Source organism: Salvelinus sp. IW2-2015, unplaced genomic scaffold, assembly GCF_002910315.2.
Source record: "Salvelinus sp. IW2-2015 unplaced genomic scaffold, ASM291031v2 Un_scaffold1396, whole genome shotgun sequence".
Classification (NCBI taxonomy): Eukaryota; Metazoa; Chordata; class Actinopteri; order Salmoniformes; family Salmonidae; genus Salvelinus; species Salvelinus sp. IW2-2015.
The window spans coordinates 215730-234762 of record NW_019942881.1 but is presented as its reverse complement, the minus strand read 5'-3'; the positions used below and the strand labels follow the sequence as shown (position 1 = coordinate 234762).

The 19033-nt window shown below is 42.3% G+C and overlaps 2 protein-coding genes across 3 annotated transcripts; one reads left to right on the top strand and one right to left on the bottom strand.

Moving 5' to 3' along the window:
- The first annotated feature begins 86 nt into the window (after positions 1–86).
- On the top strand, positions 87–4988 carry LOC112070702 (histone-binding protein RBBP4). 2 transcript variants are annotated; one of them, XM_024138145.2, is made up of 10 exons: positions 87–225; positions 718–865; positions 2456–2601; positions 2733–2906; positions 2992–3107; positions 3206–3366; positions 3514–3643; positions 3755–3832; positions 3964–4209; positions 4404–4988. In XM_024138145.2, the coding sequence occupies exons 1-10, from the start codon at positions 210–212 to the stop codon at positions 4464–4466; spliced, it is 1278 nt and encodes a 425-aa protein (XP_023993913.1). In that variant the 5' UTR covers positions 87–209; the 3' UTR covers positions 4467–4988. The 2 variants fall into 2 exon arrangements, with proteins under 2 accessions (XP_023993913.1, XP_023993914.1); XM_024138146.2 differs by having other exon boundaries at positions 88–225; positions 3514–3640.
- On the bottom strand, positions 4809–13456 carry LOC112070703 (syncoilin-like). Its single transcript, XM_024138147.2, has 5 exons — positions 13299–13456; positions 8360–8917; positions 7632–8042; positions 7429–7553; positions 4809–5221 (listed from the first exon to the last, which is right to left on the bottom strand). The coding sequence occupies exons 2-5, from the start codon at positions 8912–8914 to the stop codon at positions 5176–5178; spliced, it is 1137 nt and encodes a 378-aa protein (XP_023993915.1). The 5' UTR covers positions 8915–8917; positions 13299–13456; the 3' UTR covers positions 4809–5175.
- Between the last annotated feature and the right edge of the window lie 5577 nt (positions 13457–19033).

Sequence of the window (19033 nt, the reverse complement as noted above, 5' to 3'; positions counted from 1 at the left end):
GGCTTAGGGTTAAGGTTAGCTAAAATGCAACAACAAAAAAATTACGTGAATTTGACAAAAGCTTCAGAATCCACGACGTTTTCCGGCTTAGTTGACGCTGATTGGCTATTTGAGCACTACGGAGTTCCCGCCAAGGTAGTCCAGCTGCCTTGTTTGCTCTCAACAAAACCCTGCTTCTGAAAACATACTTTCGTAATATTATCAACACCATGGCTGATAAAGAAGGTAATTTGGTGAAACGTTACGTCACAATTTACTTCAACAAGAATAGCGCCCAGACCACTTGGGAAAACTAGCTAGCTACCAAGGTAGGCCAGAGTGGAAGGACAGGTTCTCCCGGCTTATCAATTGTGAAGATAATTAATTCATTATTTTATACAAATGAGCTCGCTAGTATTAGTAGCACACTAACGTTAGCTAGTAAGCAAAATGTAAGCTAGCTAGCTACTAACTTTAGCTTTGTTTTATGTCAGAGACACAACCCCTTTTTGCGGGAGTAATGAGCTAGCTAGCTCGGTTGATCAATGCTAACACAACAACTGCGAAACCCTGTCAGTGTTAACGAACGTAGCTACCTAGCTAACTTTACCGAACACTTGCTCAATGTTAATATGGTTCCCCTTCTCAATCACACCTATAATTCCTTACAATGGGTTGCTTCTAATATACTTTACATTTAAACCTCCTGTCTCACGTGACTTTCATACTATTTTATAGCAGCGTTTGATGATGCTGTGGAGGAGAGGGTGATAAATGAGGAGTACAAGATATGGAAGAAGAACACACCCTTCCTCTATGACCTGGTGATGACCCACGCCCTGGAGTGGCCCAGCCTCACTGCACAGTGGCTGCCTGATGTCAACAGGTGGGGTTCACTGTCTGGGCACCTTTTATAGGAATACAAAGCTACAGGAGCAGTGGAAGTAGGGGTGGGGCAGGTGTGGCTGCACCCCTTGGTTTGTGCACCTTTTGATGTTCAAATTAGTTTCATTGAATAGTAACTGAAGTCTAGAGACTGACTGTAACTCCCACATGTAGTCTTATATAATATCAATTCCTGCAGAATTATTTATTTATTGCTGTAAAAGTATACACCCAATGGAATTATCTTTTAAACATTTTAAATTTAACCTTTATTTAACTAGGAAAGTCAGTCAAGAACAAATTCTTATTTACAATGAACAGTGGGTTAACTGCCTTTTTCAGGGACAGAACAACATATTTATTTACCTTGTCAGCTCGGGTCTTTGATCCAGCAACCTTTTGGTTACTGGCCCAACGCTCTAACCACTAGGCTACCTGTCTTGGGAACAGGAATGGAGTAATTATTTATTGCAGACTATTGAGAGAATGGAATGCGCGGTAGGATATTTTAACCACAAAAAAATATGTATTCAAGACAAACTGAAATCATGTTGGATTGTTTTCACAGATTTTATTTGCTTAACCTTTGAAACTGATGTTAATTGGACATTTTGCAGGGGAAATATGTCTGCTGTTTTAGGCTATTGCATTTTCTCCCCGGTCTCTACACATCCTCGCTCTGCGAGCAGAAATTAAAGAACTTTACTGATGTCAACTACTAGATTATTGTTGATGCATTCATTCTATCGATTAATGGCTTTCTGCTTTATTTAGTCTTCTAGGTCAACAAGTAATTACAGAAGAGAAGCTGAATGTATCTACTTATTAACAAGTTGACAAACAAATAGTCTAACTAATGTCGGAAATTATAAGCAGAAAAATATCTAAATTAGGGGTGAAAGTAAGCTGGTTCGGAGTACTAGCAAAATAAACGGTGGGGGTAAAACATGAGCCTATCACAATTAAAACAAAGTTGGTAAGAAAACTGTAGGCTATTACACCACAATGTGTCATTACTGCCTGTCAACCGCATGCAAAACATTAACAGATTTACTTAAAAATGGGTGGTATATGCTCCAAAATAGGGTGTGGTTCGACATGAACACTAAATGTTTTACTAATAAACTCATCTAATCTGAGCACTAACATTTTSCCATGGCAGAGTTGACTAGACCGTGACGCTCACAGATGAGTGGATGCATCAATCAATTCAGGCTGCAAGTGTGCCTAATGACGAATGCTGAATGTCATTACACATGTATATATTTTTTTGTCATTACACTATTATATGCATTTTAGTTTTTACACCACATGTCCAAAATGTTTTATGGCATCCCTGCATATCTAGCTATAATTCCCTAGAATACCAGATACTTGTGCCGATCAAAGATGAGCCTGCCTTTGCAACATTACTGGGCGTGGGAAGGTTTCTTCAGGAAGATTGTTTTCAGTCTCCATATGTGTTGTTGCAAAGAATAATCCTTGTATGGACCACATTGAGTTTCTAGCTAATGCCCCCTACTACATATGACAAAAGTGGTATTTAAATATACCTATTTGTCTTGTAACATATTTCTTTCTATCCTTTTAGACCTGAAGGGAAGGATTTCAGCGTACACAGGTTGGTTCTTGGCACACACACCTCAGATGAACAGAATCACCTGGTCATCGCCAGCGTGCAACTGCCTAATGACGATGCTCAGTTTGATGCCTCTCACTACGACAGTGAGAAAGGTGGTGAGGGACAATGTTTTTTCATCAATTACAACCTTTCTGCATGTTTTCAGTCTTTGGATCATTCAAAATATTGTAACTGGTGATATACGTTGGTCCTTTTCTCTGTAGCTCATTTCTCTACCTCCCTTCAGAGTTTGGAGGCTTTGGCTCAGTCAGTGGTAAGATAGAGATTGAAATCAAGATCAACCATGAGGGAGAGGTGAACAGAGCCCGCCACATGCCCCAGAACCCCTGCATCATTGCCACCAAAACCCCAACCAGCGACGTGCTTGTCTTTGACTACACCAAACATCCCTCCAAACCAGGTGGGTATTTAGAGGTTGGTCAGGAAGTCCCAGTCCTCCTTTCTCATTTCCTTTGAAATAACATGCTATTACCTCTGTATTACAGATCCATCTGGAGAGTGTACCCCAGATCTGCGTTTGAGGGGACACCAGAAAGAGGGCTACGGTCTCTCCTGGAACCCCAACCTGAGTGGCTGCCTCCTCAGCGCTTCTGATGACCATGTCAGTGACTTGTCACTTGACCCAAAGCATGTGCTTGAACAGTCTTCTTCCCTCCATGTCTTTTCTCTCACCTTCCCTTGTTTCCCATCTGTCTGCAGACTATCTGTATGTGGGATATCAGTGCCGTTCCTAAGGAGGGAAAGGTTGTAGACGCAAAGACTATCTTTACTGGACACACAGCTGTAGTGGAGGACGTCTCCTGGCATCTACTGCATGAGTCACTCTTTGGATCTGTAGCTGACGACCAGAAACTCATGATGTAAGGCTCCCTGAGATGAGCAACTCCCCCAATGGATAATGGATTTGAATAGAAAAACAATTTGCTAAGCTCGTATGACTGAAATGAGTTATACCATCCGCATTGTTTGGTGTTGCTTATTGAACAATAACATTGTTTACTGTGCAGTTGGGACACGCGATCCAACAACACGTCCAAACCTAGCCATGCTGTGGACGCCCACACTGCCGAGGTCAACTGTCTGTCCTTCAACCCCTACAGCGAGTTCATCCTGGCCTCAGGCTCAGCAGACAAGGTGGTCTGGATCTCTTACTGCTCTTAATTCTTCCAATATTATCTTTCATAATGTAGTGTTGATCTAAATGGTTGTTGTGGTGGTGGTTGTAATTGATTGGTTGTCCCATTTCAGACTGTGGCTCTTTGGGACCTGAGGAACCTGAAACTGAAGCTGCATTCGTTTGAGTCTCACAAAGATGAGATCTTCCAGGTATGTTAAGTCAATAAGCGGTCAATTATTCCCTATGAAGTTTGTTTTGCAAAAGCTGTATGTTTTGAACCAGATTTTGTATCTATTACTAGGCCTCGTCAAACCCATCTCGCCTCCTTTCCTCCATTTAGGTCCAGTGGTCTCCTCATAATGAAACCATCCTGGCCTCCAGTGGCACAGACAGGCGACTCAACGTGTGGGACCTCAGTAAAATCGGAGAGGAGCAGTCGCCAGAGGATGCTGAGGATGGTCCACCTGAACTACTGTTCATTCACGGCGGTCACACGGCTAAGATCTCTGACTTCTCATGGAACCCCAACGAACCCTGGGTCATCTGCTCTGTGTCCGAGGACAACATCATGCAAGTTTGGCAGATGGTGAGACCCCGGGACAGACGGGGCTCTGTCATACAGTGGGAGGCTATAGAGAATAGTTAAATGTATTCTGTTCATATTTATTTATTTCATGAGGCATAAGTAAGTTTTGAAAGCTTGGCAGAAGCGTTCTACTGTAATATGTAGAATCACAATTATTTCTGAGGAGTACTAAGAATGTCTTTCCATCTTTTAAGGCTGAGAACATCTACAATGACGAGGACCCAGAGGGAGCAGCAGACACTGAGGTCCAGGCATGAGTGACATCTGTCAATCACACAACACCCCTCCCTTGATCACATCCTCAAAACAACCAAATGTCTTTTTTTTAAATGCACAAGAGTTGTTCTTTTGCAGTTTTGTAGAGGGAAACATMAAGTGCTTGTTGTTTCACTATCATGGCATCAAGGTTTTGCATATATTTATATAAGAAAGGATCCTACTGTTTGATATGGCGATAATGGTAGCTATGCCATTCTTTGGTCAAATTTTTACCAGGGGGACAAGCACCACAGTTGAGTAGGCACCCAATTATTTTTTCTTTCAGGTTAAATTATGCTCATATTCTTAGAACAATGAGTCATTTAAACTAATTTCCACAGTTTCATTTTATAAGAAATTGTACATAGATTTATTTTATTCCCATGATATCTGAATCGTAGATTTCCACAATCAGCTTTCAAGCTGTATGTATATCATCCCTATGTGTCTGTTTTTTTTGTATGCTGCATCGGATTCCCATGTTTTGTAAGTGTATTCATAATAAAAATGTATTTACGGTAGACCTTAAATGTACAGTTAAGACAGGCTGCTCTCATAGTTAAGGTCAACTGTCATAACACGATTGTTGATGCACTAAGAGCAGATTAAGTATACCAATAACTGACATTGGCTAAATGCACCATCAAGGTCTGAGGCGTTCTGGATATTTTGTTAACTTTTCTACTTCCATTGATAAGTATGGAAAAGTTAGGACTCCCTTTCAGCAGTTGTTTCACTCACTTCAATACAGCCCCTGTAAAAAGAAAAACAGCATGTTGAGACTCCCTCAAATATTTATTGTACATGTTTGTCTATACTGAACAAAAATATAAATGCAATATGCAACAATTTCAGATTTTACTGCGTTAATATTAGGAAATCAGTCAATTTAAACAAATTCAGCCCTAATCTATGGATTTCACATGACTAGGCAGGTGTGCAGCCATGGATGGGCCTTGGGAGGGCATAGGCCCACCCACTGACCCTCCCTTCAGACAATCCCGCAGGTGAAGAAGCCGGATGTGGAGGTCCTGGGCTGGCATGGTTACACGTGGTCTGCAGTTGTGAGGTTGGTTGGATGTATTGCCAAATTCTCTCAAATGATGTTGGAGGCAGCTTGTAGTAGAGAAATTAACATTAAATTCTCTGGCAACAGCTCTGGTGGGCATTCCTGCGGTCAGCATGCCAATCGCACGCTCCCTCAACTTCTGTGGCATTGTGTGACAAAACTGCAAATATTAAAGTGACCTTTTATTGTCCCCGGCACAAGGGGCACCTGTGTAATGATCTTGCTGTTTAATCAGGTTCTTGATATGCCACACCTGTCAGGTGGTTGGAATGTCTTGGCGAAGAGAAATGCTCACTAACGGATGTAAACAAATTTGGGCACATTTTAGAGAAATAAGCTTTTTGTGCATATGGAACAWTTCTGGGATTTTTTATTTCAGTTTATGAAACATGGGATCAATACTTTACATGTTGCGTATATATTTTTGTTCYGTGTTTAATGGCAATTGTAAGTAGTCCAGACATCAAATATTAATTTAATGTATTCAATGAAAACTGTCAGATTCCTTAGGGTCAAAATGGATGGTCTCTACTTCTCATGGCCAGATACAGTGCATTCGGAAAGTATTCAGACCCCTTGATTTTTTCCACGTTTTGTTACTTTACAGCTTTAATCTAAAATGTATTGAATTGTCCCCCCCCACTCACCAATCTACACACAATACCCCATAATGACAAAGCAAAAACTGGTTTTTAGAAATGTATGAAAAAAAGGTGAAAGACTACAATTTATCTAAGTACTCAGACCCTTTACTCTGTACATTTGTTGAAGCACCTTTGGTAGCGATTACAGCCTCGAGTCTTCTTGGGTATGACGCTACAAGCTTGGCACACCTGTATTTGGGGAGTTTTTCCCATTCTTCTCTGCAGATCCCCTCAAGCTCTGTCAGGTTGGATGGGGAGRGTTGCTGCACAGCTATTTTCACGGTCTCTCCAGAGATGTTCGATCGGGTTCAAGTCCAGGCTCTGGTTGAGCCACTCAAGGACATTCAGAGACTTGTCCCAAAGCCACTCCTGTGTTGTCTTGGCTGTGAGATTATGGTCTTTGTCCTGTTGGAAGTTGAACCTTCATCCCAGTCTGAGGTCCCTAGCGCTCTGGAGCAGTTTTTTATCAAGGATCTCTGTACTTTGCTCCGTTCATCTTTCCCTCGATCCTGACTAGTCTCCCAGTTCCTGCCGCTGAAAAACATCACAGCATGATGCTGCCACCACCTTGCTTCACCGTAGGGATGGTGCCAGGTTTCCTCTAGACGTGATGCTTTGCATTCAGGCCAAAGAGTTAAATCTTGGTTTCATCAGACCAGAGAATTTTGTTTCTCATGGTCTGAGAGTCCTTTAGGTGCCTTTTGGCAAACTCCAAGTGGGCTGTCATGTGCCTTTTACTGAGGAGTGGCTTCTATCTGGCCACTCTACCATAAAGGCCTGATTGGTGGAGTGCTGCAGTGATGGTTGTCCTTCTGGAAGGTTCTCCCATCTTCACAGAGGAACTCTGGAGCTCTGTCAGAGTGCCCATCGGGTTCTTGGTCACCTCCCTGACCAAGGCCCTTCTCCCCCGATTGCTCAGGTTGGCCTGGCGGCCAGCTCTAGGAAGAGTCTTGGTGGTTCCAAACTTCTTCCATCTAAGAATGATGGCGGCCACTGTGTTCTTGGGGACCTTCAATGCTGCAGAAATGTTTTGGTACCCTTCCTCAGATCTGTGCCTTGACACAATCCTGTCTTGGAGCTCTACAGATAACTCCTTCGACCTCATGGCTTGGTTTTTGCTCTGATATGCACTGTCAACTGTGGGACCTTATCAATTTTAGAATAAGGKTGTAATGTAACAAAATGTGGAAAAGGGGATGGGGTCTGAATACTTTCCGAATGCACTGTAAGTAGCATACCACACCCTACCTGTCATAGTTCAGCTCACTCAAAAGTCCCTTCTTCAATTCTTCCAATTGTCTGTTTGCCTTTTTCTGAATGCAAAGCTCCAGCTTCAGCTTCCTCATGGTCTCCTCAAGCGAGTCCACAGTCTCCTGATGAGAAGAAATTAGAACAATTACACCACACCTTTACGGGCTACAAAACAGCACATGTTCCTAGTCCCCCTGTACCTTATACTGCGCCACTCTCTCCACCCTCTCCCTCTCTATCAGAGCAATTCTCTCCTCTAGACAAGCTCTCTGCAGCTCCAGCCTCTGGGTCTGCTCCTTCAGGGGCCCCAGTCTGGCCTTAAGGTCCTGGCCCACATCCCTGCTCCTCCTCAGGGTTTCCTCCCCAGCCTGCCTCCTCCGGAGGAGGGCTAGCAGGCGTGGCTCGTACCAGCCTTCTAGATTCCTCATGCTGCCACTGAGGCGCTGCTGCAGGTCAAAGGATGCTCGTCGGCAGTGGGTGACATCGCTCATAGCCCGGGGGCGGGATGGTTGTCTGGCCTGGTCCTTTAGGGTGTTCAGCTGGTTGTGCTGGGCTTCCTGAAGCTGGGCTACCTCCTCGGTAAGATTCTGGACATGGGCCTGGAGCTCCTCCTAGGGGCAGAAAAAGCTATGACAGCGAAGTTGGCCCTCATACTAACACAAGAATGTGTGATTAACTCTGGATGACAGACAGCCATGAACACAGAAAGAACAATTCTGTGGTAGCACCCATCAACAATATAACATGTCAACACTGAAACATCACAACAAAGGGATGACAAAGAACACACACTAAAAAAAGAGCACAAATCACAGGAAAATGTCAACACCCCTCATACTGTTTCCCCTCACTCGGTATGTTAATGGTACATTAACTGTATTCTCACGAAGCTTATATGCAATGCTGTGGGATTTCCACTCTACCTTACCTGTGTGACTGCAGCCTGGGCCACCTCATACTGCTGTGCAGCCAGCGCCAGCTGGCTCTGGATACAGTCCCTGGCTGTGACAAACAGCTTACTCTTCACCTGTCCGACCTCTATTTGCAGATGAATAAACTCCAACTGGACACTGGTGAGAACTCTACGTGCCTCTAACAACTGTCCTCTCAAGGCCACAGTAGCTTGCAGCATGGGCTGCTCTAGCTGCAACAGCTCCAGTACCAATTCATCCCTTTGACTTTCTAGATGGCCCACCTTCTTGATGCACTCCTCAAAGAGCAGCCCCACACTGTCCATGTTCCCCTGCACCTGGACAAAGGTATATTCCACACACCTCTCCACGGGGCGTACTACCTCAGTGATGTGTGCTTGAACCGCAAATCCGTTACCGTACAAGCTTCTCTCATGGTGGGTTAGTGCTGCCATTAGGCTGCTCTCCGCAGAATGTGCCTCCTCCATATAGTCCTCTTCAGAGTGCAAGTTCTCTCTAGACTCAACTTCCCTCCCTCTCTGTAGATCCTCAACAGCCATTGGTGTCTCCATCACCTGTATGAAAAGTTGAAGTAGGAGAAAAAAGGGTGGTAAAGTTTGATAAGTCCAGGGAGGAACGACTGCTCCCAATGATTTCCCCCTCTCAAGGACCTCAACCACGGCCTGTACACCTGTTGCATCAAAGTTGGGACCGAGAAACTGAGAAACAGCTTCTATCTCCAGGCCATCGGACTGTTAAACAATCACCACTCGCCGGCTTCGGCCCAGTACCCGGCCCTGAACCTTAGTCATTGTTCGAGCCGGCTACCATCCAGTAGTCTACCCTGCACCTTAGAGACTGCTGACCTACAGTGCATTCGGAAAGTATTCAGGATGAGGATTTAATTATTATTATTTTTTTTAAATTTAAATTTTTAAATTTTTTATTAAGGCTGTAACATAACAAAATGTAAAGAAATCAAGGGGTCTGAATACTTCCCGAACGCACTGTATTGAGTCATTAAACACTCGTCACATTAATAATGTTTACATACTGTTTCACTCACTTTATATGTATATACTGTATTCTAGTCATGGCTCATCCTATATACAGTTTAAGTCGGAAGTTTACATACACTTAGGTTGGAGTCATTAAAACTCATTTTTCAACCACTCCACAAATTTCTTATTAACAAAACTATAGTTTTGGCAAGTTGGTTAGGACATCTACTTTGTGCATGACACAAGTAATTTTCCAACAATTGTTTACAGACAGATTATTTCACTTATAATTCACTGTATTACAATTCCAGTGGGTCAGAAGTTTACATAAACTAAGTTGACTGTGCCTTTAAACAGCTTGGAAAATTCCAGAAAATTATGTCATGGCTTTAGAAGCTTCTGATAAGCTCATTGACATCATTTGAGTCAATTGGAGGTGTACCTGTGGATGTGTTTCAAGGCCTACCTTCAAACTCAGTGCCTTTGCTTGACATCATGGGGAAATCATGGCGATCTTCGTGGTCAATATTTGTGGGTATACAATTTTTTTCCGAACACAATCAAGGTATCAATACTTGCTTCTATTTCACCATAAAGTCTGATAGCTCTTCTCCCGTTCCCGGCTCTAGAATAAAGTTTGTTGGTAGGTATTCGTTAGTATCTCTGTCTCGCAAATAGTGAGCTAGAGCTGCCAGCCCCCGTATGGGGAATGCTGGTATATAGACTATCGACATCTAATGTGACCAAATTGCAGTATTCTGTTAATCCTGTTATAGGTGAGATCTTGTTTATGAAGTTTATAGAATCTTTCACATATGATGGTAATGCTTGCCCATGAGATTTAATAAATTAGTCTACGAAGGTCGACAATGGCTCTAGTACTGAGCCTATTCCTGCAACCACTGGTCTGTCTGGTCTGGATAATTGCCTTGTTGTGTTTTAGTTTGTGTAATTTCGGGAAAAATGTACAGGCATGGATTTATGGGACATTTGCAGCAAAGGTATTCATATTCAGGTTTTGAGATAAGGTTATTTAATAGGGTTTGCTCCAGATTAGGGCATATATCCCTTTGGAACACCTGTGTGGGATCAACACTCAACAATCAAGTACTGTATGTCCTTGAACTGATTATTTAAAAATTGCACACAGAAGTTAAGGATAATTTTCTGCCTGCTTTTTGAAAACATTACCTCCAGTACCCCAGTCGGCTTTGAACTTTACATCCTCAATCAAATCAAAGTTTATTGATGACCTACACAGATTTGCAGATGTTATCGCAGGTGCAGTGAAATGCTTGTGTTTCTAGCTATAACAGTATACCTAGCAATATTTTTTTTTTAAATACACACATAATCCAGAAAAATAGAAAATAAGAAATATCAGAATGAGCAATTTCAGAGACCAGAATATAAATATATATATACATATAAATTATACAGTGCCTTCAGAAAGTATTCATACCCCTTGACCCCTCCACATTTTGTTGTGTTAAAGCCTGAATTCAAAATGTATTAGATAGATTTTATTTTCTCACACAATAACCCCTAATGACAAATTGAAAACATGTTTAGATAAATGTTTGCTAATTTATTGAAAATGAAATACAGAAATATCTCATTTACATAAGTATTCACACCACTGAGTCAATACATGTTAGAATCACCTTTGGCAGTGATTACAGCTGTGAGTGTTTCTGGGTAAGTCTCTAAGAGCATTTTTTACATTTTATTCTTCAAGCCCTGTCTAGTTGGTTGTTCATCATTGCTAGACAGACATTTTCAAGTCGATTTAAGTCAACACTGTAACTAGGCCACTCAGGAACATTAAATGTAATCTTGGTAAGCAACTACAGTGTATATTTGGCCTTGTGTTTTAGTTTATTGTCTTGCTAAAAGGTGAACTTCTCTCCCCGTGTCTGTTGGAAAGCAGACTGAACCAAGTTTTCATTTTTTTATATCCGAAAAAACTCCCTAGTTCTTGCTGATGACAAGCATACCCACAACATGATACAGCCACCACCATGCTTGTACAGATTTCCTTCTTTTCACTTAGTGATTTAGGTTTTGATTTTGGAGTAACTACAATGTTTTTGATCCATCCTCAGTTTTCTACTATCACAGCCATTCAACTGTAACTGTTTTAAAGTCACCATTGGCCTCATGGTGAATTCCCTGAGCGGTTTCCTTCCTCTCCGGACACTGATTTAGGAGGGACGCCTGTATCTTTGTAGTGACTGGGTGTATTGCTACAACATCCAAAGTGTAATTAATAACTTCACCAAGCTCAAAGGGATATTCAATGTTTTTTTACCCATCTACCAATAGGTGCCCTTCTTTACGAGAAAAACATCCCTGGTCTTTGTGGTTGGATCTGTGTTTGAAATTCAAGCCTCGACTGAGGGAACTTACAGATAATTGTATGTGTGAGGTAATCATAAAAGTAATGTTGAACACTATTATTGCCCACAGAGTGAGTCCATGCAACTTATTATGTGACGTGACTTCTTAAGCAAATGTTTACTCCTGACCTTATTTAGGCTTGCCATAACAAAGGGGTTGAATGCTTACTGACTCAAAACATTTCAGATTTTCATTTTTTATTAATTTGTAAAAATATCTAAAAACATAATTCCACTTTGACATTATGGGGTATTGTGTGTAGGCCAGTGACAAAAACATCTSAAATGTGGGAAAAATCTAGGGGTGTGAATACTTTCTGAAGGCACTGTACATTCAGAAAGTATTCAGACCCCTTTACTTTTTCCAGTCGGTCTTCAAGTTGAGATACTCAATGAGATGGGGCAGCACTAAGCTAACCTGCAATGTCACTTCCTAGAGTAGCTCAAACATATTCTGCTATCCGGGATCCTTGGGATGTCCCTACCCTAAACTCTACCCTCACCTTAACCCTTAACCCTTACCTAACCTTAACCCTTACTGTAATCATTTTAAATGTCAACTTCAATGGGGTAGGGACATCCCAATGATTCTGAATAGCAAGGAATCAAATTGCCCATGAAACAAGATGGCAACACGCTAAAACGACACTTCCTGATCTTCAAATGAGTCATAGGAAACATTGGGCTGACATCATTGATGGCTTTGTTCATTCTTTTTACAGTCAATGGATACAGTCTATGGATAAGCCAGATAATTTTGTGATCCACACAGCCCAGTGAAATCGCAGGACATATTAATGGGAATAGGAACACTATCAAGGCTGACCTTCATTTATAAGATTGCACAAAAATAGACTGAAGAGCAAGATGACCCAGTCAATGTTAGATTTTCTTTGTTTGTGTTTTGATTCGGAGCCTCTATCTAGATATATCTAATCCTCCCTTATCACTGTATATTCCTGATTGTGCCATCTGTCTATTCTTACCGCTATCTGTTCTTGATATGATGACAGTGGCATTCTCAGACATTGTAATATTCATGAATTGTACATGCAGCTGCATGTCACAATTTTACCCATATGTATTTTCAAAGAAAACATAATCCCCTACAATCACGTTTAATCCATTTAGTACAAGGGTTTTCAAACCTCTTTTCATGGACCCACAGTCATTCCATGTATTTGAACTATTCCACAGCACACCTGATCCAACTTCTCAACTAATCATCAAGCCCTTCAATATGTGAATCAAGTGAACTAGTTCAGGGCTACAACAAAATGGTGAAACGTCTGGGGGTCCCCAATGAGAGGTTAGAAAACCACTGATTTAGTAAGTACATTTGAGATAAAAATTATTCTGAACAAGGGTCGTAAAAGTGTCACTCACCTTAAACTTCCAAAGTAAAAAAAAAAAAAATTGTAAAAGGCATTGAGACATTGCCCAGTCAAGACACAGACCACCAAACTCAGACCAAGGATATAATAATAAAATGTTCCGTTTTTAGAATTACAGTGTTGCAAAATCACCCATCTGAAACGATTAGCATTTCAACTCACTTTCTAGACAACGATGCAGAGAAGTGTAGATAGCAACACAGACAAACAGTTTCCTCTTTAGACCACCTTTTCTGTGGAGCTGCCTGTCTCCAGATAAACATATATTCTGTTTGTGTTCATAAATAAGATACGGGGGAGCGGAGAAACACTATCCTTCCCCCGAGGTAGACTTTCTCCTCTCCCACATGGTAAACTGAGGTCACTCACCGTGTCAGTGAGAGAGGCATAGACGTAGTTGATGCCAATTGCTGACACATATCTGGGCCAGCCTGTGCAGAGCTAGATTATATTTAGTTTTTTTATGGCCTGTCATTTATAAACAACTAAGATAGAGTCTTGATCTCATGGTGGACTCCATGCAGAGCAGTCTTAAAGAATCAGGCACCAATGGGACAAAAGGATGTACTGCTGTTTGATCATTCCCACACATTAGATGAAGAGTAATGGTTCTGAATTATCTGGTCATTGTACGTATATACTAATGTGGTGTTAATGATATGAGATAACGTAATTGTCTCTAAAGAATTTGCTAGTATGTCATCCAGAATAAATAATGCAATATTCTGAGAAATGTAATTGTAATCAATCTGATAGCTGGCAAAATAAGAAGTTACACTTTATTCATTTTTTGTCAGAAGTATATCGTGCCAATCTAAAAGTCTTATCTACACCAACAAGTGATAATGTAATCTTTGCATTATCATCCTACCCGTAGCTAACTCTAACCTTAACCATTTTAAATGGGACATCCCTTTGGTCAAGATCTGTTTCTTGCTTTGCTCTCAGGAAAATGGTGAAAGTGAAAGGAGTGATTTCTGGGGCAGTGTTAAGTGTGGAGGTGGAGCAATTAAAGTTGAAGATTCCCGGTGTGTGACGCCTGCCGTTTGTGTGCAACGCAGACCTGGTGGTGAAACAGAGGAGTCACTATCAGTCGTTTTGAGTCAGAGTCTTTACCCGACAAAGTCATGTTAGGATAGATCAGTTATCCTGTTAGCTTTTTTGTTGAACCCACTGCAGTGTTTCAGGTGCCAAGTTTATGGTCATGCTGCAGCAGTGAGTAGGAGGGATATTCTAAGATGTGGGAAGTGTACAAGAGGGCATGGGAKAGAGGAGTGTGTAGTGTCATGGAAAAAGTTGTGTGTGTCAACTATAGGGGTGCCCATGTTGCTGAGGATCGGAAGTGTCCGTTTAGAGAGGCAGGTTGAGCTGGCCAGGGTCAGAGAAGTACAGAAAGTGTATGCTGAGACAGTGAAGAAAGTAGAGGAGGATGGGTCAAGGGTGAGGGATCCTGAGGGGATACTTGTGAGTAGTAGATCAGTGCCAAAACACAGGGAGAGGCCAATAGATGTTGTGGTGGCAGCGGCAGAGAAGTACTTGGGTGTACGAGATTTAACTTCAGAAGAGTTACAGGGTGTGAGTGTGGGTGTCCTYTCCTCCCAGGTCGTTGGCCTGGGGTAGGATCAGATAGGGTTAAATAGTGAAATAAGGTGGTGGGTTTTTAATGTGTAGGGTTAGTTGGCACTGTAGTTTTTCCTTTTCCCATTTAGTATCACAATGTATAATGGATATACTGTATACCCCAGTCTAGTTGGTGGCAGTAACCCAACATATACTGGATGCCAACCGTCGTTAAACCTCACAGAAGAAGAAGAAGAAAAAATGGGGACATCCCATGGATCCTGGAAACCAAGAACAGTGGGGAATAATCGAAGGATAGGCAGCCCGCCGTGCAGCTTTGTGGACAACGATTCCCATTGTTAGGGTGCAGAGACATGTATCTTGTCAGTATATCCATAATCTTTGGTTTGGCGACAGTTTTTGGGACCTCTGACTTGYTGAATGAGTTGTTGATGTGTGAGAAGTTTGGAAGTCTGACAGCCAAAATGGCGGAGAGTAGTGCGGATGGAATGGATTAACGGTTGGAGAAACAACAGCTTTGCTGGAATGCAAACAATATGGGTGTCAGTTCTGATTATATGGAACTGGAGAATGAGGGTCAAGGACCGGAATGGTCTGTAGTGGAAAGACAGGAAGAAGCGAGATCATGATACGGAAAGCCAAGGTAGGAAACAAGAGTAATAATATGTCGGGGGGGGGTGGAAAGTGGTGATGGTGATGGTGTTTGAGACCACAGGGCCTCATTTACACCCTATCCGACTAACCAATGCCGTAGAGAAAGAGATAGGCAAAATATAATTAGCCCGTTTAATTGGAAATGGTAGATTGTTAATATTTTATGGTAACCAGGCTCAGCAAGGGAAGATTCTGCAAATGGAAAAGCTTAATGGGAAGGACATTAAAAGCCATGTATGTCCCTGGTGCTTATGCTAGATTGAGGGGAGTCATCACTGGGGTCCCAATATCTATGTTCACAGATGATGTTAAAGATAATGTGAAGGGAGGCAGAGTGATTGAGGCCAAAAGGTTGATCAGTAGGAAAGAGGGTCAAAGCAGTGAAAGGTTATCAGTGCTGCTGAGATTTGAGAAGGTTTTGCCTGGAAAAGTGCAGATAAGATTTGTTGGTTTCAATGTCAGAGAATTTGTCCCATCCCCATTGCTGTGTTTTAAATGCAAAAGAATGAGACATGTAGCTGTTCAGTGTAAAGGAAAGAAAACGTGCCAAGTGTGGAGGGGAACATGATTACTGTGAATGTGTGAGCAATGTGAAAGTTGAGTGTTGTAATTGTGGGGGGGAACATAGTGCATCATTTGGTGGATGGCAGGTGCAGAGAGGCTCAGAGATATAGAATCAGTGCTGCTGCTACTCYCTGTTTATTATCTATGCAGTCACTTTACCCCTACCTACATGTACAAATTACCTCAACAAACCTGTACCCCCGCACATTGATTCGGTACCGGTACACTGTGTATTGTCATGTAATTTTCTTGTGTTACTTCTTGCTAAAAAAATTACTTTATTTATTTAGTAAATCTTTTCTTAACTCTATTTCTTGAACTACATTGGTCGTTAAGGGCTTGTAAGTAAGCATTACATGGTAAGGTTTTCGACGCATGTGACAAATACAATTTGATTTGATGTATCATATGCAGAGGTTGTAAGACAGATTGATATAACTACAGTGCATTCATTTTTATTTATTTAACCTTTATTTAACCAGGTAGGCTAGTTGAGAACAAGTTCTCATTTACAACTGCGACCTGGCCAAGATAAAGCAAAGCAGTGCGACACAAACAACACACAGAGTTACACATAGAATAAACAAACATGCAGTCAATAATACAATAGAAAAAAGTCTATATACAGTGTGTGCAAATGAGGTAGAATAATGGAAGTAAGGCAATAAATAGGTCATAGTTGTGAAATAATTACAATATAGCAATTAAACACTGGAGTGATAGATGTGCAGAAGATGAGTGTGCAAGTAGAGATACTGGGGTGCAAAGGAGCAAAATAAATACATTAAATAAGAGTATGGGGGATGAGGTAGTTGGATGGGCTATTTACAGATGGGCTATGTACAGGTGCAGTGATCTGTGAGCTGCTCTGACAGCTGGTGCTTAAAGTTAGTGAGGGAGATATGAGTCTCCAGCTTTAGTGATTTTTGCAGTTTGTTCCAGTCATTGGCAGCAGAGAACTGGAAGGAAAGGCGGCCAAAGAAGGAATTGGCTTTGGGGGTGACCAGTGAGATTTACCTGCTGGAGCGCGTGCTACAAGTGGGTGCTGCTATGGTGACCAGTGAGCTGAGATAAGGCGGAGCTTTACCTAGCAAAGAACTGGAGCCAGTGGGTTTGGCGACGAATATGAAGCGAGGACCAGCCAACGAGAGCATACAGGTCGCAGTGGTGGGTAGTATATGGGGCTTTGGTGACAAAACGGATGGCTCTGTGATAGACTGCATCCACTTTGCTAAGTAGAGTGTTGGAGGCTATTTTGTAAATGACATTGCCGAAGTTGAGGATCGGTAGGATAGTCAGTTTTACGAGGGTATGTTTGGCAGCATGAGTGAAGGATGCTTTGTTGTGAAATAGGAAACCGATTCTAGATTTAATTTTGGATTGGAGATGCTTAATGTGAGTCTGGAAGGAGAGTTTACAGTCTAACCAGACACCTAGGTATTTGTAGTTGTCCACATATTCTAAGTCAGAACCGCCCAGAGTAGTGATACTGGACGGGCGGGCAGGTGTGGGCAGCGATCGGTTGAAGAGCATTAATTTAGTTTTACTTGCATTTAAGAGCAGTTGGAGGCCACGGAAGGAGAATTGTATGGCATTGAAGCTCGCCTGGACGTTAGTTAACASAGTGTCCAGAGAAGGGCCAGAGTTATACAGAATGGTGTTGTCTGTGTAGAGGTGGATCAGAGAATCACCAGCAGCAAGAGCGACATCATTGATGTATACAGAGAAAAGAGTCAGCCTGAGAATTGAACCCTGTGGCACCCCCGTAGACTGCCAGAGGTCCGGACAACAGGCCCTTTGATTTGACACACTGAACTCTGTCTGAGAAGTAGTTGGTGAACCAGGCGAGGCAGTCATTTGAGAAACCAAGGCTGTTGAGTCTGCTGATAAGAATGTGGTGATTGACAGAGTCGAAAGCCTTGGCCAGGTAGATGAATACAGCTGTACAGTATTGTATTTTATCGATGGCGGTTATGATATCGTTTAGGACCTTGAGCGTGGCTGAGGTGCCCCCATGACCAGCTCGGAAACCAGATTGCATAGCGGAGAAGGTACGGTGGGATTCTAAATGATCAGTGATCTGTTTGTTATCTTGGCTTTCAAAGACAGGCAGGGTAGGATAGATATAGGTCTGTAGCAGTTTGGGTCTAGAATGTCTCTCCCTTTGAAGAGGGGGATGACCGTGGCAGCTTTCCAATCTTTGGGGATCTCAGACGATACGAAAGAGAGGTTGAACAGGCTAGTAATAGGGGTTGCAACAATTTTGGCGGATCATTTTAGAAAGAGAGGGTCCAGATTGTCTAGCCCGGCTGATTTGTAGGGGTCCAGATTTTGCCGCTCTTTCAGAACATCAGCTATCTGGATTTGGGTGAAAGAGAAATGGGGAGGCTTGGGCAACTTGCTGTGGGGGGTGCAGGGCTGTTGACTGGGGTAGGGGTAGCCAGATGGAAAGCATGGCCAGCCGTAGAAAAATGCTTATTGAAATTCTCAATTATCATGGATTTATTGGTGGTGACAGTGTTTCCTAGCCTCAGTGCAGTGGGCAGCTGGGAGGAGGTGCTCTTATTCTCCATGGACTTTACATAATGATGGAGCTTCCATGGCTGCTCCTGTACTAAGTGGACCTTCAGGGTTGGTATTGCTGCTAGCCCTGGTATGGTTTTGAGACATGTTCAGAAATCTTGCGCTCATGAATGTGCTGTGTCAAAGGATACTTTGATTGTGAATAAAGTTAACTTCATAGCTTTCATTAGTAAGGTTATCTACACGACTTGTATTGTGGAAAGCAGAAATGCCAGGTTGAATTTATTATAATACATCTTTATATATATTTTTTTAGTAGTACAGAATTAGACAGACCATGATTGCTCGCACACTCCAGCACAGTAGCTGGCGGCATGCACCTTAACGTTTGTTTGCGGGCCGCCATGATATCAAGGAAGAAGAAGTGCGCATTAATCATTTGTAATGTTCAGCTACGAATGATATTTTGCCCGCCACCAGGTGGCGGTCACAGCGCGCGGACATCAACATCATAAATAATCCCTATTATTTCTTCACCTGTGCGCGCACTGCAGCCACAGATAGCACAGCACAGA